Here is a 25195-nt window from a genome sequence, read left to right as displayed (position 1 = left end):
AAATATGTCGACTACCTAACTCGAAACATAATGTTCCGAATAGATTTCTATGTGTAAACAAACATTAGATAACGTTTAAAGGAACAATTTTCGGACCTCAAAATAAAATGTATATATCTTTTCTAGCAACTCACGGGGCTTTTGGTCCCTAGGGCAGATGACACTTATATGCTGATTCATCCTGCTTTTCGCGAGTGGCTGCTTAGACGTGAAGAGGGAGAATCGACAAAATTTTTGTGCGACCCCAGGTAAGCCTTTGGCCTGTAGGTCTAGGGGAATGATTCTAGGTTTGAGAGCAGGAGGTTCGAGGTTCAAATCTTTGACAGACCCAAAATTTTAACTTTGACGTAGCACAGTGGATTGATGCTCTGCTTCCTGTAGCAATCTCTGAACCAAGGACTATTTTTATATTATTTCCCTCTCAAAGTAGATTCTGACAGAACTAGACCCGACTAGAGCATCGCCGTTAGTTTGGCCATCGTAGCTATTACAAAACGATCCCTTTTTTTACACGACATGTTCCACTTGGACCAAGAAAAGACGTCTTAAGTGGCTAGGTCGTATATTGAGGTGCTAGGAAGAGACCTTGGCACGCCAGGTACTAGTAGCAGCCCCTCCTTTTTCTAGAAGAAAAAAAACAGGTGGTCACCCGAAATCTTGGCATAACGCGGTCAAAAAGCATTTCGAATTTGGAAATACCGAATTCGATAACGAATGGGAACAAATGAACACGTTAAACCATCGAATTTTCTGACTGCTAGATTTCAGAACTTTACTGGGGCAAATATTTAGTAATTTTGTTGCATCAAAATTACTAAATTGCGTCTGTGTAAACATAGTGTTTGAACTCTTTTTGTTCAGATACTGGTAGAAATGCACAATGTAGCGTTGTCATTCTTTTTTAGTTTGGTATTGAGAGGATTTTTTTTAAGATGTGGGGGGGGGTACGAAGACCTCAAAGAACAATATTTTTAATAAAACATACCAGCCATAATTAACATAGCGATTCCACTTCGTCGACCAAATTAAAAAAATACAATATTATATACTCGTAAGAATGTATAATGCAAGATTGTCGTTCTTTTCGGCAGGTAGTTAAAGGATTATTCTTCTTTGGGGGGCAAATATTTTGGTTTACTGTATTTGGGCCAAGGTTTGGCTTACTTTTTTTTTTGAAGTAATTTTGTTACGTAAAAATTACAAAATTTTGTTTATGTGAAAATTTTGGTCAAGCATTCATGCAGTTAACACCTCTTATTTTCTGAGAATATTACCTGTTGAAAAAATTGGTTTTTGGTTATATTGACTGTCAGGCTGTGTGATTGAGCTGTTTGTACTATTTAATTTGGGTTGGATTATTTCATTTGGATAATTAGAAGGTGTTTATTATAATGTGGGGGGGACTTAAAAAAGCCCCCCTTGCGGGTAAGTCTTTGTTTTGAGACTCTACATTGAGATTTGATTACGCTTGGACCTACGATGGCGGAAAGTGAACAAATTACTTTGAATCCTTTAATGAATTGTGTTACGAGAGCACTTACAGATGGAATAAAATTGGACTGTATCGTAAAAGCGTAAGTTGCTTTCTATACACATGAAGATGTTATAAAGGCAAAGCGAATCGTTCATACTGAGTTGAATATTACGAATCGTCTTGTGACCTACTCTAAAGATGAAGACAATATCATTGAAATGTGTAAACTTCTAGTAGCAGCTGCGAAAAATAATGTCAGCATGCCAAAATTTGTCATCTTTAACCCCTTCTCGGTTTCGGTCATCGGAGATGTAGTAAATGCAACAGTTACTGTCAAAGTAAATTAACTCTCTCGGAAACTTGATAGCTTTTTAGCTACCCTGTCCGCTCCAGCCGTCAGTAATTTCACAAGCAGTCTTAGTGAACCTTAAACGTCCAAGCCCAAAGATCCTTCCTATTCTGTTGTCTAGAAAAGTCCCCCCAAGAAACTCAGTGGCCAAAATGACCGGAAAGCTTTCATAGGCAGTTTCTGTGAAAATGCAAATGACATTAGCGAACTTCAGAAATCTGCAAACGAATGGAAGCTTGTGGTCAGGTCGAAATCTTCCAAGCCCGATCTCAAAATTGCTGTTCGAGAACCCCTGCACATAGCTGTGCTTCGAAATGTCCCTGAGGATATAAACTATGAAGGACTAAAAAATCTCATCCCGAATAGTACAAAGACTGAACAATGCGGAAAATCCTGTTCTTTCAAAGTGTATTTTGACACTATCAGTGAGCTCCAACAATTTCTGAGTGTTTCGGTGATTATTGGCTAAGAGCGTCTACCTGCTGATCCGTTTAAGTTCTTGCCAAGATGATGCTATAAATGTCACAAAATCGGTCACCTCGCTTCCCAGTGTACGGCTGAACCTTTATGCTCTAGATGTGCCTCAAATGAACATCGTTCTACGCGGGATGAACCATGCAGACAGCCGACATTCTGCGTTGAATGCAAAATTGGCAGTCACACGTGTTGCAGTGTAAAATGTCCCTCAAACAGTAATCCACAAAAGAAATGACATCTGAAGCTTCGGCAGTTAAATGTTTATCGTGGAACATTAATGGCTCGTTCGCGAATAAAATTCCGATCTTAGATTTTGTATTTTAGCAAAATGAAGTTGTCTATTTACAAGAACATTTCGTCACTAGCCGCAGTAAAAGTATTCTTACTTTTAATAGTTCAGTATCGGTTTATTCAGTCTCAGCGAAGCAGCTAAGTAGAAGAGGGTGACCCTCCAGTGGTATTACCACTTTCGTTCGTTTGACTCTAAGATCTAGTGTATTTGAAGTCAATGATAATTTTCTAGCGATTCGTGTTGAGGGCTGTGTTTTTATTAATGTATATTTGCCTACAAATTACCATGATGAGCGTTCGGAGCCAGCTTTTACTTATTTTAGTGATAAACTCGGCCAGTGTATTAACCGTAATAGATCCTTAAGCCTTCAATGCGTATTAGTTGGTGACTTCAATTGCGATTTGAATGAACCGCTCTTATCTACGTCTTTACGTTCTATGTTGTTGCTTAGTATTTTTGGAGACCAGTTTGATCTCAAGTGCAAAGTTTTAAATTTTACACACGTACACACCTCAATGTCTACATCAGATCTCGATCACGTCGTTGCGTCTGCAAATCTCTGGATCTCGTCTGTCAAGGTTGTGCTTGATTTTCAGCTATCTGATCACTTACCAATACAGTTCTCCGCCGAGATTCCTTGCCACAGCTCAGATAGACAAACGCAAACAACTTCGAAAACACCTCCTAGGTCTTGCCGTGATTGGCGTAAAATTAACCCTGTTTTATTTCATAAAGAAGCCGCCAGAGTACTTAGTAAGATCTGTGTTCCTTTCCATCTTCTCTCTAGATTAACTGCTCTTTCAAAGGAGGAAACACAACTATCAGTCGATATTTATTGCGCAGAAATTGGCCATGCCCTTCGCTGTCATGAAAGAGCTACCGTCCCTCTAAGTAGACCCTGTCATCCTACCCTTCTTTGCTGGTGTGAAAATCCAGAGTTAGCAGATATCCATTCTAAATCTTAATTCTTGCTTCAAATTTAAATTGCTTTTGGACGACCCAGCTCGGGGGTCGTCAATTGAACCTATCTGTTCACAGAAAGAACATTCGCGAAGGAGCTAGAACCTCGCAGAAAAAATATAATTGATACAAAATCTGTAAGGGCCAAAATTAATCCTTCTCTCCTTTGGCGTTTTCTGTCCTCTAAAAGAGATGAATCTTTGTCCGCAACTGCTATCCCTGATTCTGAATGGTACGCGTACTATGGGTCAGAATTTTTGCCTCCTGACCCAGCCCTCAACGAAAGATATGAAGCTGAGTTGGACGACTGCTTAGATAATTGTCCTCAGGGTGATTGTGTTGTAACAAAGGGAGCTGTATGCAGGGCCATCTCTCGCCTAAAGCCTAAACAATCTTTCGGGATTAATGAGATCAGCGCATTCAATCTAAAAAGGGGTGGGCCCGCTCACATTAGTCACGGAACTGTCCTGATGCTGATTATCCTCATTCAGGGTATTGTCCCAACCACTTTCTCAATTGAGATCTTACGCCAGTTCCTAAAAAAGGGAAAACTACCATGCAATGCTCCTCTTTCCGTCCAATCACGATTGCTACTTCTCTTTGCATGTTATTTGAACTTTTATTCGAAGATGAGTTTGAGAAACTGTGTTGCAGTCCACCAAGACAATTCGATTTCCAACGCGGTATTGGTTGTGCTGAAGCGCTCTATGTCGTTGCATATGCACTCCTGGATGCACACAAATCAGGAGAAAGCCTAGCGATCGGTGGCTTAGACCTGCAGAGAGCGTTTGATTCTGTGATTCATGCGCTTATGTTGCTAAACTCAGCTAAAAGAGGAGTGAACTCAAATATCATTCGGGCTTTCCGTGACCTTTACTCTCGCCTTTGCGTGCGACTCGAGCTCCTTCCCGATAAAGGCCTTCCACCAGCCCCACGGTCAGCTTTGATACCAGTCTGTCAATGTGCCCGTCAGGGGGCAGTTTTATCCCCCAATTTCGTCAACAACTACATTAATGAGCCTCAAGACAGCTGTCCTTCATCATGCATTCTCAGTTCCATTGACATCTCCCTAAAATACTATGCTGATGAATCGCTGAATCTCAGCCGGACGCTTAACCGCCTTTCAAAAATATTCCTATGTCTGCAGTCCAATTACGAGAAAGTCGGTCTGAGATTTAACTCCCAAAAGTTGGAAGTCTTGCTTTACAATTGGAAGAATGACCCTCCTAATAATATCACACTAGGTGATTGCTCAATAAAGCCAGTTGATAAAACAGTATATCTGGGGCTGCTAATAGGTACCTCATTACGGCATACCCGCTCCCTCCTGATCTCACATGTTGAACGGCGGATTTCCAACTCCTATACTTTGATCGTTAAATCCTGACTGAGATTTACCATCCACAGTTAATTAGTATTTACAATGCTACCGCTCTGCCAAATAGAACGCATGTGACCCCTCTCTGAAAATTATTGGTAAACTGTGAACAGTCTAAAATCCGCTCTTTATTTTTCCGTTTTGCCTAGTACCTACTAAAATTACCACCTTGAGCAAAAAATAGTTTTCTGATTCGGCGCTTCAAGCGGACCCAAATCTAGCTGTTGAGACAATTATTAGCCGGCAAAAAACAAAACCAGCAATTCTAAAGCACGAGTGGGCAAGTTTGCTTGTTTAATTTTCCCTCTGTTTTTTTTCCCTTTTTCAGCCGTGTGAAAATTATAGATATTTTAACCAAGCTCTCTCAAAGAAAAATCGAAAGACAAGGCTAAATCTGCAAAACTTTGAGAAACAGAAAGAAAACAGAAAGAGAAAGAAGCAAACACAGAAATAAAACAACCCCCCCCCCCCAAAAAAAAATCAAAATAGATGTCAATCAGAACAAAATTAAAAAGCCAAAGCTTAAAACTGAAAAATGAAACACATAAAATAAAAATCAAAAAAGGTAATTAGCTAAAAACTCTTCTCTTTTCGTTCTTTTTTTGTGTATTTGATATCTAGTAAGCCTAGTCTCAGACCTTGCTTATTTTTCTTCCTTTTAAGTTTATGCTGGTACTTGTTAACAAACCAGAACACACTCAAGAAGTTTGCTTTGTTTGATCTGAATAAACCAGTTTTTCTCTTGCGTTTTGTTATAATTAGCTCATTCGTTCGTGAAATAAACTACGATACAGGTATAATTTAATTAAATATTTAATATATAGAAGTGGTTAGGTTAGGAATTTAATATAATGCGTTCTGGGCGGCTTGCTTCACCTAATTCTTTGTGTAATTTCCATAATTTTGTTACTAAACTATTATATTTTTATCATATTTTGGTCTATTTCCTTCTGAGTAACCTAACTTCAAACAAAGCAAACTTCTTGAGTGTGTTCTGGATTGTTAACAAGTACCTTATTATATTTATCCTCTTATGTCATGTGTTTGTTTTTATCTCACTGAAAGTTCACATCCTAGTTCTACGTTTCACTATTCTTGTTGTTTTCATTTTATTTTGTATATTTAACTGTATATTTATATTTAACTTTATATTTTGACTGTATATTTATATTATAACTATATGATATTTTAAATATATGTATTTATATTTAACTTTATATTTTAACTATATTTTTTATATTATAACCATATATTATTTTAATCATATATTTTTAACTATATATTTATATTTAACTATATATTTATATTTAACTATATATTTTGTATATTTAACTATATATTTTGTGTATTTAACTATATAGTTTGTATATTTAACTATATATTTATGTTTAAATTTAGGGTTGGCGACGCGGCAATTGCTTTCCGCCTTTCACGGCTTGAAGCTCCGCTCAATCAAGAAAAGACCTTAGAGGTTGGTCATCACATTTTAAAAGGTCACGTTTACCGTTCACTTGCACGAGGTCAAGGCATTTATGGAATGGTTGGTGACAAGGCAGGTCTTTATCCACGTGACTTACAAGCTATTTGGATTGCTGCAAGTTCAAGCGATGTTTCGGCTTCGATTGGGTCACTTAGAAATCTGTATAGCCCTAATGTCAAGGTAGGTTCGTTTGAATAAAGGCTGGGAATTCATCGCCGTTGGAAAAATCTAAAATATCCATTTTCACACTTGATAATCAGAGGCAATGCTGTAGCGTTGCCTCTAGTAAAGGCCAGACGGTTCCAATGTTTTATTATTATTATTATTTATTTTTTTTCCCAGAGGCACTTTATATGGAAGAGTTCGTCGTATAAACTACAAAGGAGGCTTATTCGATTGGAAATCGAAAGCTCTAGTGTCCTTTTTAATAGTCGAAAATGTTAGCAGGGCAACTAGCCCCCACTCACGCCCATCATTCCCCCAAACATATCCAATCAAAATTTTGATATAGCCATTTTATTCAGCGTAGTTGATTTCCAGATAGAAAGTATGTTTTTGAGGATGACACTCCCCCACAGCCCTCAAAGCAAGGGATTTAAGTTATGCCCTGGGGGCATATAAGGTTTTTAAAGAAGGCGTTGTCGTAGAAAATTCAAAACAGGCTTATTGGATTGCAAATTAAAGAGCTAGTGCACTTTTTAATAATCAAAGGTGATTTGAACGCAACTTGCCCCCTCCCCCCCCACGCCCATCAATTATCCCAACAACTTCGATAGCACTTTGTTCAGTACAGTTGATTTCCAAATAGAAAATGTGTTTCTGAGCAGGAAGCTCTCCCACACCCCTCAGGGTATGGGTTTTAAGTTATGGCCTGGGGGCATATAAGGTTTTTATACAAGACGTTGTCGTAGAAACTTCAAAAAAGGCTCATTTGATTGGAAATTCAAAAAGCTAGTGCCCTTTTTAATAGTTGAAAGTGATTGGAGGGCAACTAGCCCCCCCCACGCCCATTATTCCCCCAAACACATCCAATCAAAATTTTGAGATAGCCATTTTGTTCAGCGTAGTTGATTTCCAGATAGAAAATATATTTTTGAAGAGGAAACTTCCCCACAACCCTCAGGGTAAGGGTTTTAAGTTATGCCCTGGGGGCATATAAGGTTTTTATAGAAGGCGTTGCCGTAGAAACTTCAAAACAGGCTCATTCGATTGTAAATTAAAGGGCTAGTGGCCTTCTAATAGTCGAAAGTGATTGGAGTGTAACTAGCCCCCCTCCCCCCCCCACGCCCATCATTTTTCAAAAACATCCAATCAAAATTTTGAGATAGCCATTTTGTTCACCGTAGTTGATTTCCAGATATAAAATATATTTCTGAGGAGGACACTCCACCACAACTCTCCGGTCAAGGGGTTTAAGTTATGCCCTGGGGGCATATAAAGTTTTTGCATAAGGCGTTGTCGTAGAAACTTCAAAAAAGGCTCATTCGATTGGAAATTCAAAGGGCTAGTGCCCTTTTTAATAGTCAAAAATGATTGGAGGGCAACTTGCCCCCCCTCCCCCACGCCCATCATTCCCCCAAACACATCCAATCAAAATTTTGAGATAGCCATTTCGTTCAGCGTAGTTGATTTCCAAATAGAAAATATATTTTTGAGGAGAATACTCCCCCACAACCCTCAGGGCAAGGGTTTTAAGTTATGCCCTGGGGGCATATAAGGTTTTTATTGAAGGCGTTGTCATAGAAACTGCAAAAAAGGGTCATTCGATTGGAAATTCAAAGGACTAGTTCCCTTTTTAATAGTCAAAAGTGATTGGAGGGCAACTAGCCCCCCCCCCCTACGCCCATCATTCCCCCAAACACATCCAATCAAAATTTTGAGATAGCCATTTTTGTACAGCGTAGTTGATTTCTAGATATAAAATATGTTTTTTAGGAGGACACTCCCCCACAACCCTCAGGGGAAGGGTTTTAAGTTATGCCCTGGGAGCATATAAGGTTTCTATAGAAGGCGTTGTCGTAGAAACTTCAAAACAGGCTCATTCGATTGGAAATTCAAAGGGCTAGTGCCCTTTTTATTAGTCGAAAGTGATTGGAGGGCAACTAGCCCCCCCCCTACGCCCATCATTCCCCCAAATACATCCAGTCAAAATTTTGGGATAGCCATTTTGTTAATCGTAGTTGATTTCTAAATAGAAAATATGTTTTTGAGGAGGACACTCCCCCACAACCCTCAGGGCAAGGGTTTTAAGTTATGCCCTGGGGTCATATAAGGTTTTTATAGTAGGTGGTGTCGTAGAAACTTCAAAAAAGGCTCATTCGATTGGAAATTCCGAGGGCTAGTGCCCTTTGTAGTAGTCGAAAGTGATTTGAGGGCAACTAACCCCTCTCACGCCCACCTTTTCCCCAAACACATCCAATAAAAATTTTTAGACAGCCAATTTATTAAACGTATTTTTAACTTCTAGAAATTAGGTCTTTGAGGATGACAACTCCTTCAAAGCCCTCAGAACAAGGGTTTTAATATAAGGATTTTCTGAATCCTTGATATTGTTTCCTGTGGAAGAGATGCTCGTATAAACTTTAGAGAGGGCTCATTTGATTAAAAATTGAAAGTTCTTGTTCATGTTTCAAGAGTCAAAAGAGATTGAAAGGTAGATAGGCCCTCTACTTCTTCCACGCCCTAAATGCATCAGATAAAAATTTTGAGATACAAATTTTGTTAAAATAGTTCAAAGTTCTGATAACAAAAAAACTCCGGGGTCGACACAGCCCGCCAGGGCCCAGGGGTAGGCATTGTAAGTAATACCCTGGGGCACAACTTGTTAAGGGGAGTTTATAACTTATGGAAAGGGATTTTGTATGGGTAGAACGCATAGGAAATTTATCATAATTATCCAATTATAAGGTTAAAACACATACACTGTGATAGATGAAAAATTGCTTTGGCACACAAATTCATATTAAGGTCAATTCCAAGCAGTCGTGATCCCTTTGTGTCAGCAAGTGAAATGGTCTAAACCCCCTTATTGGAGCTATTTTTTCCATCCATTCATTGTTGTCAATCGCTGTCCACAAGTTATGCAAGCTGTCTATTGTTCATATATAAGGTTTTTATCAAAGAGGTAATCGTATTGACTTTGTAAAAGCCTCATTCGATTAAAATTGAAAGTTCTAGATCCGTTTTTTAAAGTCAAGAATAATCGGACAGTAAGCACCCCCCCCCCATGCCATAAATACTTGAAACTGTTTTCCATAAAAAAAGAACAAAAATTAATTAAAAAAAACTTTCTTATCTATAAGTTTTTCAATTAGAAGTAAAGGCCATGTTAAAATTAAGCTCTACAGATAAAAATAAATTTTAAAGTTCAAAATCAAATTGACTATAAATTATTATTCCAGAATAAGTGAGACCTAACACAAACAGAAATAGAACAAAAAATAGAAGCAAAAAACATACAACAAGCAATAGTGTAAAAGAATAGATCGATTTTAAGTCGAGTATTGCTTCGATTGAATATGAAAATAAAGCTTAAAACGAAAAAGCATAGTTTGCTATTAAAGAATAAATGAAACTTAAAACGAACAGAAATTAAATACAATCAGTGCGAACAAACATACAATATATATTAATGTAAATGAATAAATAAATCTTAAAACGAGTAAAACTTAAATTGAATATGCAAATCAACTTTGAATCGAATAAAAATAACTATAAACAAGAGTTTGGGTATCGTCTCACTGCAGAAGCCTAAAACCTACTGCGTCATTGGCGCTTTACTGAAAACGAATTATATTACAAATGTTTTCTTTTGCACTTAATATTGAAAATAAATATAAAAATTACAGTAAAATTTTGAACTGATTAGCTTTTAGCAATTAAAATCATTATACATCAAATATTCAGTCTAAGTTATTAGTTCTTTTCAAGATTGGTCAAGACAAATAGTTTCACTACAAACCAAATTCGAATACTGCCCCCTTATTTAACTGTAAAAACCGAAAGACTTCTGTGTCATTGGTGCTTCACTGAAAACGAATTACTCGTATATTACAAATTTATTATTTTCCAGTTCTTACAGCATTGAAAATAAAAATAAAAATTACAGTGAAAAAAAATCTTGAACTGATGGATCTGTCGATAATTAATATCATTATATTCAATTTGATTTTGTTTATACTTTCCAAGACTGTTCAAGACTCATATAGTTTTGCCATTTTTTTAACTCTGCCATTTTTTCTAACTAATCGTGTTAGTTTGTTATGAAAACATTATATGGCTTCTAGGCATTTCTATTGGAGCGAAAAACTGCACCTCAAACTTTTTGGAACATGCATTTTCTTGCATGAAACACCAAAATATAATAAAATGTCAAGTTTCGGAGTGTTCCACCACTCGCAAGCAAGTGCCATTGGTATTTTCGAATCCACATGGTCAATTTGGGGGTGGAGGGTAGGCTAATTCTCGTAGCATCCCCATTCCGTCGTGGTATGATTCACATTTTCAACACCTTGCGTCCGGACTATCATATAATCTACCATGCATACAACTACCCCCAAGTCAGTATCAATAAATAAATGAAACCCAAAACTAACAAATATTAAAATAAATATTAGAGTCAAACTCGAAACGAGCATAAATTAGTGTGAGTAGGGTTCAAAACCCCTATGCTTTCTAAAAGCCAGAATATAATTTGTACTTTACTGAAAAAAATTCAAATGAGTTTACTGAAAAAAAATTTGCATTGTCAATTTAATATACATATGCTGATATTTATTCCCTAAAATCTTAATTAATTTTTTATTTCTTAAAGTTACAAAAGTGTAAATATTTCAAAGAATTGTTTTCAGTAAAGCGCTAATGACGCAGTAGGTAGTTATGCTTGTTTGTAGTTATTTTTATTCGATTCAAACTTGATTTGCATATTCAGTTTAAGTTTCACTCGTTTTAAGATTTACTTATTCATTTACATTAATATATATTGTATTTTTGTTTGCATTGATTGTTATTTAATTTCTGTTCGTTTTAAGTTTCATTTATACTTCAATAGGAAAATATCTATTTTCGTTTTAAGGTTGATTTTCATATTCAATCTAAGCATTACTCGTTTTAAGATCTATTTATTCATTTATATTATTAGTTGTTATATGTTTTTTGCTATGATTGTTTATTTAATTTCTGTTCGTTTCTGGTTTCATTTATTCTTTAATAGTAATTTCTGGTCGTTTTGAGTTTGAATTTTAACAAGTATTTGTATCTCCTGAGCTTCAGTTTAAAATGGCCTTTACTTTTCTTTGAAAAACTTATTTTTCGGAAAGTTTTTTTTAATTAATTAAATAAAAAGAAGAAACTTCACTGATACATTGGCAAAATATGATTTTCTTGTTTTTTTTTTAATGGGGGGGGGGGAAGCTGAACACCCTCCATTTTGATGTTTTCGGCCATGATGATGCCAATGATGCACTTTTAATTTCAATCTGCCGCCATTTTCAAGAGGTTTCAAACTCTTTTTGGAGATTTCCATGCATTTTTTTTCGTAATAAACCTTTACCAGAATAACCGGAATTACCGGAAGTGAAGTCGAGGTGACCGTTAGAGAACAGGTAGCGATAGCGATTAGTAGTAGTCACGGAAGTGATTTAAAGTTTTCAGAATCAGCAAAATACGACTATTTGAAGAATTGTTTTCCAGCGGAAAAAGGAATCCAAAACAGAAACGAACCGAATATTCACCCACAGAAACGAAACGTTTCCATCAGACAACGTGAAGTTCTGCCAAAACAGCATAATTTGACTCGAACCAGAACTTAACACCATGACTGCAGCTTTTGCTGCAACCTAGACGGCATTCTTGGGAAAATCTTTTCCAAGGTCCAGGATGTACTTTGCGAATGCTGCCTGGTCAGGATCAACACGAATATTTTTTATTCTAAGAATGTTTTATTGAAATACTTCCAGAGATGAATACAGAAGAAAAAGATAGTATAGAATAAGATAGTATCTATTGCTATAGGCAACACTATAGCTTATAGCATTGCCTATAGTAAATGCCATAGTTACTATTCGCGAATCAGCTTCATTCGTGAATTTTTTCACGAATTCGTGAATCAGATTCATTCGTTAATCAGCTTCATTCGTGAATATTCGTGAATTTTCTCTCATTAGTTATTTATCACTACCTGTTCTCTATTGTTCGCCTCGACTTCACTTCACGCAAGCGGGGGGCGGGGGATAACTTGAAGAGTGGGAACTGGTGCCAGTGCTGAAAAAATTACCAATGCCATCTAGTGCTTGGCGTTCCTTGGCGTTGTTTAGTGCAATAATAAGGTGAATTTAGTGCAATTGGCAAAATTACTATAATAATAAGTGTCTGATGTCAAATTCTGTATTCTATTGAATTATATCAGATAAACTACGCTTCTTGACTGATAAGGTCATTACGTCGGCCCTGCATGTGTTGGTACATCCGAGTTCGATCTCTGTGTCCCGTATTTCTAAGCTAAATCCAAATCCACTGCGCCATCGCAAGATTCTCAGCTTCGGAAAAAAGCACAATTCCGAAGTTTGCAAAAAAAGGTCAAAAAACTTCAATGCTAGATGGCGTTGGAGATGCTTTTGACTCTAGCACTAGTTTCCACTCTTATAAGATTAGTTGCCCATATTCTATGAAAAAGGTAAAAAAAAGAAGAAAGAAAAGAAGGAAAATTTTCATAATTTGAGGAACTTAAAGGAGATCCATATGAAGATTCGCTGTTCAGGCTAGCAAAAGTCCATTGAAAATAAATCAAAGCTTCGTTGACTTTTATAATCATGAACCGTGTGACCTGACTGTTGACATACATAAACTCTATTTGTGATTCATTTTAATCTCTTTACTTTGAAGCAGCTCTTGCTACTTTGATTTTTGATGTTGATTTTTTTTTGGTTATTTTTTTTTCTTGGACCTTGTTTTGCTTTGTCTTTTTTTTAATATTGCCATGCTGATGTTTGCTCCAGCTATTGCATTGAGTAAATATACTCTATTCTCTATACATATATACAAAGGAGAAAACCTACCGAAGCAAAATGGGTCAAAAACGAAGCATGAGTAAAAAGGAAAGATTTGTCTAATATTTAAATAGCATAAGCAATTAAATTAAATGTTTACCCAGGTCATGTGTGCGCATGTCCAGACTTTAGGATCAAAAAGTGCTCCCAAGGAGGTGGATGGCTCAAAAATGCAAACCTCTGACCTCCTTTCTTAACCTCAGAACCCTCTTCATTAGAAAGATCATATATCATAATTTCGTATCTGACCTTCCCAAATTTCTGAAATAATTTCCAAAAACTGTTTGATAAGCTATATTCGAAAGGAGGACAAGGAAGTTAATGTATGTTCAATTACATTTCGTTCCTCCTGATCTACATTATCCGTGCAATCCTCCCTTTGAGAACATCTTAGCAAAATCTTTTTATCAGTTACCTCAGACGTGTAAATACAACTGGGATAATAGTAACGATATGTAGTCAGGATTCAACTCTAGAACGATCTTGGAGACTGCAAAACCTGAACTCAAGATGAAAATTAAAAGATCAAAAAGGTTAGTTTAAGAAAAACGCACAAATTAATTGCTATATCATTAACTGCATCATGCTACTTTTGCTATCGTTATTTTTAGTAATAAAAGAATCGATGTAATCTGATAAAATAAATTTTACAGGTAACTCGTCTTCTTCTTCTGTCCGGTGGCTCTCCAGATCATATTACTGAATACAACAGCAATTCTCCTCTTTTGTGCATCTATGCCGCCGAGGGTAACATTGACATGGTGTCACTTTTAATTGAATTTGGTGCCACTGTCGATGCAAGTAACAACGCTGGCCAGACGTCTTTAATTCTCGCTTCACGGAACAGCCAATGCGATGTTGTTAGAGTTCTCATCCAACATGGAGCTAAGTTGAACTTGGCGGACAATGACGGAATGTAAGTTTATAAGGAAGACTAATTATCCATTTTTTGTTTCTTTTACTCTAATATAAGATATATTCTGTGTTACATAACACTTATTGAACTGCTTCTGGAGCTACTGTCTTTGGCACTACCCTGCAACAGTGAAAAAGTTCAGTGTTGCAAGCCATTAAACAAGCGGAGTATGCGGAAGTATCCGTAATATTTTATACACAATATTGTGTTAGTTTTAAGCTACACTTCCCTACTACTACTAACAACTCACCTTAGCACAGCTACGCACGTTCCTCCTCCATCTCAATCTCCTCCACTTCCCTGCAAAGTGTAAATATCGAAATCTTTGTCCTTTTCTAGGCTTTTCCGTCAAAAATGGTTTCTTTCTCAAGATTTTTTTTGTTAGTTTTTTTTCTAACGCTTGTTTATAACGTCAAAATCGATACGACAAAGTCAAATCAGATACATTCAAAATAAATTCGAAAAAAAACATCTTAAAATTTCGGGCGATTGCCCATTGAGACCAAATGGGAAAATGACTAACCTGTGGCGACCTGTTCTGACAGAAACAATCTGCAAAAAGAGGTGCTAGGCTTGGAAAAAAAAATTCTGTTAATCATGTTTTAAAGTAAAACACAGGCGTGGTAACCGATGAACCATTTCCGCCATAGTTTAAAATATCAAGAACATCAAAATGTTTTTTCTTACATTTTCGTCCGTATTAAATTAGTGTCAGTAATAAATTAGTGAAAAAAGTAATAAAGTCCGAATGTCCGTAATAAAGAGTCCATAATAAATTAGTGAAATAATTTGTTAAATTGAATATCACTCCTCTTCCGTAAGAATTCAAACATTATCTGTTTGTTCCCAAGGACAACTAAGGCTTCTTAAGCAAATTTATGCCATCTGTTTTTAGCTTTTTTTTAGCGGATTTTTTAATTATGTTTTTTTTTTAATCTGGCACCCGCTAGTACCAAAACTGTATGTGGAATTCTTTTCGTTTGGTTCCTGATTTTTCTGTATATATTTTTTTTTTAATTATTTGCGGTTGTGCGAATTTTAGACAGAATTTGCGCAAGTTTCTGCTTGGCCAATTTACTCAGCCAGGTTTACTTTTCACTGTCCTTGGTACGCTTAAGTTTAAATTCTGGTTGTTGATAACTAAGCTAACAAAGCCAAATATGAGTGGTTGAGTAGAAACTGAATCCCTGAGGCAGTACCTTATCCAGAATTTTTGTTGGGGGTGGGGGGAGAGGAGAGTTGCACAAAAAAACTTTAAAAAATACGTCAAAATTTGTTCACATACATTTTTGTTACTTTATTACAGTCAGACATTTTTTTTGGGGGGGGGGATCCAAACTCCCTAATCTCCCTCTCCCTGGTTACGGCTTTCCTCAGAGAAACCGCTCTAATATGATTTCGCTTAGTAAATAACTTTGACAGTAGCAGTGATTTTTGCAACTGCACAAACTATGTCTTTTCAGGCCTAATCGTATATATTTGGGCAAGGGGCTCTTTGGGCCAAACTTAGGAAATTCAATTTTCAAATTTTATGCTTCAAACTTTTTCCTAACTGTGGTTGGCACTTTTTTCTGTGTGCATCGTTTTTTTTTAATTATTTCGTTTTATTGTATTTTAAGTGTTTACGTTTTTTCCTTCTTTACCTTTGAGTTGTGTTACTTACCTATTTTGTTTGAGTTTTTGTTGCTGGTAGCAATGCAACAGAAATACATTAAAGCATTTGGTCGGAAGGCTTGAGTTAGAGGAACCGCTTTTGGTAAATATCAGAAATCGACTTTTTTTTTTTTTTTTTTTTTTTTGTTCAACTTATCAAGAAAATGTCACCAGATTTAATCGGGTAATTTTTACTTGCCCAGTCCTTGGGGCGGAGCCACCAGCTAAGTCTGACCAGGTATAGGGAGCAGAACAGGTGTGTCAAAGTACGAAGTCAAAGTTTTTGGGTGATTGTCTGATATTAAAGTGACTAATATGTAGAATAATGACTAATGTATACAATATAACAGTTTTACTGATTTAATGTTTTCAGTACAACATGGACATATGTATTTAAATATTTACAATAATGATTAAATTAAAAAATAAAATTGTTTTACTAATTTAATGTCTTAAGTATAATATATACAATATGTGCCTGTATGTTTAAGTATGTACAATAATGACTAATTTATACAATATAACAGTTTTACTGATTTAATGTTTTAGTACAATATCGACATATGTATTTAAATATTTACAATAATGATTAAAATAAAAAAAATAACCGTTTTACTGATTTAATGTGGTATGTCTAATAATATGTACAATACGCAAAGATGTATTTACATATGTACAATAATGACTAATATACACAATATTACTGATTTACTGATTTAATGTCTTATGTACAATCTGTAAATAGAAACAACAATGAATGATATATACAATATAACTGTTTTACTGATTTAATGTCTTATTTGTGCAATAAATATTCATAGTAGCAGCAACTTTCTGCTTGATAAGCCTTACGAATTTCGTGACATTTTGTGATAAGTCTCTTGTAAATCGTAAAAATTTTACCTTAAAGTCATATGTATATTCTAGGTCTCCTTTGGTACATGCTGCAGCATGTGGCAATTTGAATATTGTGATAAGTCTTTCGAATTTCGTGACATTTTGTGATAAGTCTCTTGTAAATCGTAAAAATTTTACCTTAAAGTCATATGTATATTCTAGGTCTCCTTTGGTACATGCTGCAGCATGTGGCAATTTGAATATTGTTGGATATTTAATATCTTGTGATTGGCCAAGCGGTGAGCCAACTATGGCCGAAGTCGCTCAACAAGCTCTTGTTGCAGCCGCATCCAAAGGCCATACTCAGGTAAATATCAATATAAAACATATTTAATAATAAAAAGAGCATGCCGGTCCAATTAGTTCAGGTCTCATATAATATATCAAAAGATCAGTGACCTGTGATGTGCCCTAGTTAGATGATTGCATGTAGCAGCATGATGTGGTATCATGCTAGTAACTCTGATCCTGTATCTCTGTTCAAAGTTAAACCTAAATGTTGATATTTGTATATTTCAAAAGCCTCTCTATACTATAATTTTGATATTTGTATATTTCAAAAGCCACTCTATATTATTAGAGAGGCTATTTCAAAAGCCTCTCTATATTATGATTTTGATATTTGTATATTTCAAAAGCCTCTATATTATTAGAAAAGTTATTTCAAAAGCCTCTCAATATTATAATTTTGATATTTGTATATTTCAAAAGCCTCTCAATATTGTAATTTTGATATTTGTATATTTCAAAAGCCCCTCTGTATTATAATTTTGATATTTTTATATTTCAAAAGCCTCTCTATATTATAATTTCGATATTCATATATTTCAAAAGCATCTCTATATTATTAGAGAGACTATTTCAAAAGACTCTGTATTATAATTTTGATATTTGTATATTTCAAAAGCCTCTATATATTATAATTTTGATATTTATATATTTCAAAAGCCTCTCTATATTTTAATTTTGATATTTGTATATTTCAAAAGCCTCTCGATATTATAATTTTGATATTTGTATATTTCAAAAGCCTTTCAATATTGTAATTTTGATATTTGTATATTTCAAAAGCCTCTATATATTATAATTTTGATATTTATTTATTTCAAAAGCCTCTCTATATTTTAATTTTGATATTTGTATATTTCAAAAGCCTCTCTATATTTTAATTTTGATATTTGTATATTTCAAAAGTCTCTATATTATTAGAGAGGATATTTCAAAAGCCTCTCTGTATTATAATTTCGATATTCGTATATTTCAAAAGCATCTCTATATTATTAGAGAGACTATTTCAAAAGACTCTCTGTATTATAATTTTGATATTTGTATATTTCAAAAGCCTCTCTATATTATAATTTTGATATTTGTATATTTCAAAAGCCTCTCTATATGATTAGAGAGGCTATTCCAAAAGCCTCTCTATATTATAAGTTTGATATTTGTATATTTCAAAAGCCTCTCTATATGATTAGAGAGGCTATTTCAAAAGCCTCTCTGTATTATAATTTTGATGTTTGTATATTTCAAAAGCCTCTCTATATTATAATTTTGATATTTGTATATTTCAAAAGCCTCTCTATATGATTAGAGAGGCTATTTCAAAAGCCTCTATATATTACAATTTTGATATTTATATATTTCAAAAGCCTCTCTATATTATAATTTTGATATTTGTATATTTAAAAAGCCTCTATACTGCTGGCCAAACCCTTGCAATTTGAGATCAAACTATCCTGGTCGTATAAGATGCTTTGACGTTGGTCGTCATAAGTGTGCTCAACAAGGGTTGAATAAAAACATTCAGTTTTTTTTCCTCTTTTTGAGGGTATTATCAATTGAGATGCAATACTTGGATCTTTTATCCGTAAGGCATTGATCCGTCCTTCGCATGTACAATAAGCCACATGAGGAAGGAATTCTGTAGACACCGAAATTATTAAACTTAAGAATGGGATATCTACCCTGATAAATTTGTGATTTAATAGTTTTACCTGGTCTATAATAATTAACAATGTTATTTTACTTTAGATTTTTGGCAATTTGGTCTGAAACCTCTTTTGTATAAGGAAGACGAGGATAGACAATTTTTTTCGTTTATCTGAGTTATCTCCGTTATTTCCACGAGTTGTTTTAGCACGCTATTAAATCATATGATCTAGTGAAAGATGACATATCTATTTCCTTTCCAAGTAATCTGGCCTATCCCCCTCCCCCTCCCACAAAAATTCTCTCATTTCATGTCAAGATGTCAGGTTGGCAGACTGGCTGTGGGGCCAGGCAACCAGGAGTCTTGGAATCGAATCCTCACACCTAATGAAATTTTTATTCTACCTGCTAATCTTGTGAAGAAAGTTTTTTGTTGTAAATATGTTTTCTCGTCAAACTCAATAATCTCAAGTAATCTTAGGCTTCACAAATTTAAAATATCAAGTTGCTTTTTAAAAGCTAGGTTATTCATTATCTGGTATCGATAATGTATCGTGTATCGTGATGTATCGATACAGCATGTATCGTGATAATCTGCTTTAAAATAAGCGTTTCAAACATATGGTCTATGGGCCATGAGCCACCCCAAAGTATTTAGATGCCAGTGGTGGTAGTCCAAAATTTGTAATGTGACTTATTTTTCACACTGATATTTATAGCCCACATGTTTAAACTTGATCAATTGGTTGTGGGATATAAATATATATATATATATATATATATATATATATATATATATATATATATATATATATATATATATATATATATATATATATATATATATATATATATATATATATATATATATATATATATATATATATATATATATATATATATATATATATATATATATATATATATATATATATATATATATATATATATATATATATATATATATATATATATATATATATATATATATATTTATAGCCCACATGCATGCTTGATCGGTTGGTTTGAATCTCTTATCTGCTTATTAAAATGACCGGAATTTAATTGTTTTCACATAAGTCTTCTTCTTCGGTCTGGTGTTAATTACAACTGTTTATATCAAATTTAACTTTGATATAGCTTGTAGGGTTGGGCTGTAGGGGCTGTGAGGCTAATGCAATCGTTGTTCAGCTGAACAAACTTAGGGCCCTTTGGATTGATTGTGAAAAAAAAAGAAAAAAGGACACATTACTGCTATTCATGCAAAAAAGTTTTTGTTGTCTTTTGAGCAGGGGGGGGGGCTCAGAACCTGTAATTTAGGGTTGTCGCCCCTGGTAATTACGATATTATACTTTTTATTTCGATCCGAGGCCGTTTTTGTGAGTTTTCAAATTTTCAAAACAAAAACCCCAAAAAATCTACGTACTATCTTTTGATTTTGAAATACTATTATCATGATACTATTATGATATTTATGATACTTATGATGCTATTATGATACTAACATGATACTATTATGGTACTATTATGATTCTACTATGATACTATTATAATTTTGATACTATTACCATGGCAGTTTTTTTCACGAAGAAGCTGTACATTTAAGAGGCTATATTTCACACCCGAGTCATGTTTTCTACCTTAATTGATGACCAAAAGGTAGGACTTTTGTATATCCTTATATTTTCTCCTTATGAATATATTTATGTTCAAATCTTATTATAGATTGTTGAATTTTTATTGGACATGTCAGAGGTTCGTGTGAACTTGAACGACTCTCATACAGGAGATACTGCGTTGGCCGCGGCTTGCCGACATGGTCACGAGGAGACAGTTGCTATTCTTATTAAACGAGGGGCAAACGTGGCTGCAACTAACCTACAGGTAACTACTTACTATCCATCGTTATTTCATCAAGCTCAGCCGTGGCAGTGTTTTATGCATGCTATAATTTATATTTTATAATGTTATGAACCTTTTTTAGGTGGAGTATAAGCATTCAACAATTTTGTCATAGTGTTAACCCTAATTTTTGAAAAGATGATCCGTCCAGGCACAAATGCAGGAATGTTTTCAGTGCCGGGGGGGGGGATAATAAAAAAAAATATATTTCATTTCATGACTTGAAATAGGAAGTCCCTAGAAATTCAATAAAATTCTGACTTCCGGGGAGGGGTTTGGGCACCGAGCCCTACCCGCCTTGAGTGCGATCCTGGATGCTTCAATTAGAATTGTACAAAACAAGAGAAGATAACGAGGAAATTTCTGAAAAGAATGAATAACACAGTTGATATAGCCTAAGCGGAGATTTCGGCAGTATATGCAACAGCCGTCATTAATAAAATACAAAATAAAACAAATTAATAGAAAACAAACTTACTCACAAAATATCATCGATAAAATAAATTTTAAAACCAAATTTTTAAAGTCTCAGCTTCCTCACCCGACTTAAATTCAACCAAGTCTTGAATCAACCCATATTTTATTTTTTATATATATTTTTTTTTTATATTTTGTTTGGCGTTTGATGGTTGTGGCATGTATAGCCAAAATATCCACTTAGTGTGTATTCACTGGCTTTGCAAATTTCCTCTAAATATTTTCTTGCTTTATATGATGGAAAGGTCTCTGTCAGTAATAAGGATTGTGGATTTGAGAGTATTAGATACTGATCGAGGAAATTGAAAAGGCATTATATGGCCTTTATTTTTGTCAAACTGGAGATCTAAAAGATTTTGAAAAGATTTAATTCTGAGATTGAAAATTTAGATGCTCAGAATATTTATCTTTTTCCAGTGTGCTTGTGCTTTTTTTGTTTTTTAATTAGGAACGCAGTTTTTTTTTTTTTTTTTTTTTTTTTTTTTTTTTTTTTTTTTTTTTAATGAACGAATTGGTTTGATTTCATCCGAGGCATGGGTCACGATTGAGGAAATCAGTCATCTTGGGAATGTCCTCTGGCCGAAAAAGCAAATTTCCCTCAAGAATTTAGTTTGCTAACACTGGTAGTCTACTGTCTGTCAGGGCAAAAATAAGTCTCTTTTATTACTTGGAAAAAATAAGAAAGATGCATAAATAGGTGATATATAGGTATGGAAAAGGGAGCTTCACCAACCCCTTCTCTAATCCGCTTTTTTGGTTTCTAAGATACGTAAACAATTTCTATCCCAAAAGCTCCGATTTACGACTATTTCTAAAAACACTGGAAAAAAAATGCCAAACTTCGCCAAGCGCCAGATGGCGTGGATGTTTTTTGTTGTTGCTAGTAGCGCTATTTGCCACTCTAAGCTATCTTCCTCTTCGGTTTAGATTATGTAGCATACTTAATTATTAACTATGTGGAATGGGTATCATTTTATTGTTGAAAATTTGATTTTGAAGGAGGTGCCACCTATATTGATTGCCGTCCAAGAGGGTCATTGGGAGACAGCGGGTTTAATTCTTCGAAATTCTGCTATTCCTGCTCTAGTCGATCAGCCAGATGCCACAGGGAAAACTGCGCTCATGGCTGCTGCAGCTGAAGGCCACACAGCTTTGCTTGAACTTCTTCTGTCAAAAGGTACTTTTACATTGTAAATACTATCTGTGTTCGTTTTTTATATTTTCAATCATGTTACAAATAAGATTAATTATTTAACTATTTCTTAAATTGTATAAATAGTTCTCTGTGAAGTGTTTTCTTTAGCCGATTGATCAGAACATAACACGGATTTGTATTGTGTCTTAGTAATTTAAAACTATGTAACTTGCATACCTAGGGCCATATTTACAGTGAGACCAATCTAGGTTATTGCCGCAGGCCGCCATACGAAAAAATTCTTTTGAGGATCTCAATTTTTTTTTACAATTGATGGGTATTATAATGGGCATTTTAGGAATTGATGCGCAAATAGGGTAATTGATTGGTATTTTAGAAACGATTGATGGGCATAATTTAGGAACAATTGAAAGGAGGAATGATGACACTTTTCCCAATTTGAAGTGATTTTTCTCATCTATTCAAGCTTTTTCAAGCAAGATTAGGGTGATTAATATTTGAGAAATTGTTCTGAAGTTACGGTCTTAACATGGTCTTACGGATGGTAAGATTGCTGACACCCCAGCATCCAAAATTAAGGTGCCAAAAAATGACTTAGGTGTAGCACACAGCCAAATCCGGCTCTGTGCATACCTTGTGAGGTGCAATCATAAACCATTGGTTCATGTAGAATAGTGACACTCTTGCATTGGGTATTTCATCATAAGGAAAGAAATGGCTAAAATAGTAATAGGAAATAGTAATAATTAAAAATAGTAATAAGTAAAATAGTAATAATATAGTAATAAAAGTAATAAATATAGTAATAAATAAAATAGTAATAAATATAGTAATAAATAAAATAGTAATAAAAGGAAATAGTAATAAGTAAAAAGGAAATAGTAATAATTAAAATTAAATTAATGGAAGTACTGAAGTACGCCTACTTTAATTAAAGATGGACTGTTGGATTACAGCCCGTTTCAATTTTGAACAAATGCCGACCTACACAACCCAACACCACTGACTTAGTAAATAATAATGTGTCTCCCATATATTATTATTTCTTAATCAGCCTCATATAGAACAGATGATTGTAGACAGTTGGTGGAGGTTTTCCGATTGCAAATAAAATCTCTGATTCTCTTTTATTGGTCAAAACTGATGGTTGAAACTGGGGGAGGCCATCTGCCCACTTAATGCCGAAATTCACCCCACAAGGCATTGAATAAAACTCCTAAGATAGCCATTTTCATCAGAGTGGTTGAAAGGTTGAGAAAATTGCCTCCGGGGGTGAAGTTATCCTTACCATCCTAGGACCAAGGGCCATAATTTATGCAAATGAGCCATTTAAAACACAGCCTTTATAGATGTATTTCAGTATCGAGAAGAAAGTACGAAAGTGAGCATGCAAAGAATTTGTCTAAATATTTGCAGGAATACTATCCCTGGTCTGGAATAGTATTATGACAAAATGGAGTTTAGAGAAACTGTTATAAATATATATTATTCTCAGTAAAAATAGATTATTTACTAGGGTTTAGAGAAGTTATAATCTAACTTTTGACTGGGGTATCTTTTGAAAAAAATACTTTGGCTAAAACATGCTTTGTTTTTAATATAGAGGTTCATCGTGGCTGTTATTTTGAATTTTGAATTTACCTCAGTGCTTTGTTGTTACCCCCTAGAGTTTATTCCAGTAAACTTTCTCGTAAACTTAATGAACATCAAATTCAGTGCTGAGTTTTTAAGATATTTAGCAGCGTAAAGATAAATGGGACAAGATAATAGGAGTTGTCGTTTGAAGTTACCCTCTGCCCATTCAGGAGGAAGGGGGGCTGTTACCTACTGTTCGTGTCGTTAAACTTTCTCTTTATTTGTTGAAACCTTTCATGGGTTGGTATCATTCCCATTTTCGCTGCTTTGATATTATGTTGGTAGATGGGCTTAGATTTAAAATGGCGCTTCCTGTGTAGAAATTTTTTTCGCCAAGGGGCATAATTGTTTATTTATTTTTTATTTATCAAGAATTCAACAGATATGTTCAGAAATGTGACATCAGCTTGGTCACTTTCTATGGATGAAGGATGATAGACTGACAAAAATTGTGCTCTGTCATCCATCCATTTAGATTTAGTTGAAAAGCAAGTTGTCCCGTATTAGTTAGAAATAGGTTACGTAAAAGGATTCAAAGAAAAAGCTCATGGGAGGAAGTCAAGGCCATATCAAGGAGGAGGTACTGGTTTGAAAACCCCCCGAGTTTTTTCCAACTCATAAAAAATAACAAAATGCGTGCAAACAAATTCTTGATACGTTTTATAATTTTTTGCCCTCCCCCCCCATCCAAAAAAATCCTGAATACAGCCCTGGAGGGAGTAAAGAGTAATACCTTCTATAGATCGGGGTGGATAAGAGGTGTTTGCAGTTATGTTGACCTGGGATGACTTAGTCCTGCAATGCGTTCTTAGTTGTAGTAGTGTTAGAATAGACGCTTACTCTGAAAAGACTCCAAAGGGGATCAGTAGCCCTTTAAGCAAACCATTTACGCGTGTTATTTCATTTCGCTATTTTAGGAGCCAATATAAATAGAACTGACAACGATGGTATGACAGCGCTGACATGGGCCTGTAAAATGTCAAAACGGCAATCAGCTACCTGCCTTCTGGAGAAAGGAGCAGATGTCGATACTGTCGATAAACAAGGAAGATTGCCTCTTGACTATGCTGCTGTTTCTGGAGACCCCAACATTGTTCAGGTATATAAAAAAAGAAGGAAAGAAGTTAAACCCATATCAAACTCGTCAATGATAATAATAGAGACTGGCATTTTA

At 34.8% G+C, this 25195-nt stretch overlaps 1 protein-coding gene across 1 annotated transcript in view; it reads left to right on the top strand.

The window, feature by feature from the left end:
• The window catches only part of LOC148948988 (protein TANC2-like), a 205007-nt gene that overhangs the window by 171365 nt on the left and 8447 nt on the right, over nt 1-25195 (top strand). The window contains exons 15-21 of the mRNA XM_089095078.1: nt 127-248; nt 6329-6590; nt 14110-14372; nt 17085-17229; nt 20577-20735; nt 22230-22407; nt 24939-25120. Coding sequence (XP_088951204.1) covers nt 127-248; nt 6329-6590; nt 14110-14372; nt 17085-17229; nt 20577-20735; nt 22230-22407; nt 24939-25120 — 1311 coding nt within the window. The remainder of the gene's footprint in view (nt 1-126; nt 249-6328; nt 6591-14109; nt 14373-17084; nt 17230-20576; nt 20736-22229; nt 22408-24938; nt 25121-25195) is intronic.

The sequence above is a fragment of the Artemia sp. Qi Xiang Cuo genome, chromosome 9, assembly GCF_049724085.1.
Source record: "Artemia sp. Qi Xiang Cuo chromosome 9, ASM4972408v1, whole genome shotgun sequence".
Classification (NCBI taxonomy): domain Eukaryota; kingdom Metazoa; phylum Arthropoda; class Branchiopoda; order Anostraca; family Artemiidae; genus Artemia; species Artemia sp. Qi Xiang Cuo.
Note: the sequence above shows the minus strand (reverse complement) of the source record. Positions and strands in the feature narration are given on the sequence as shown.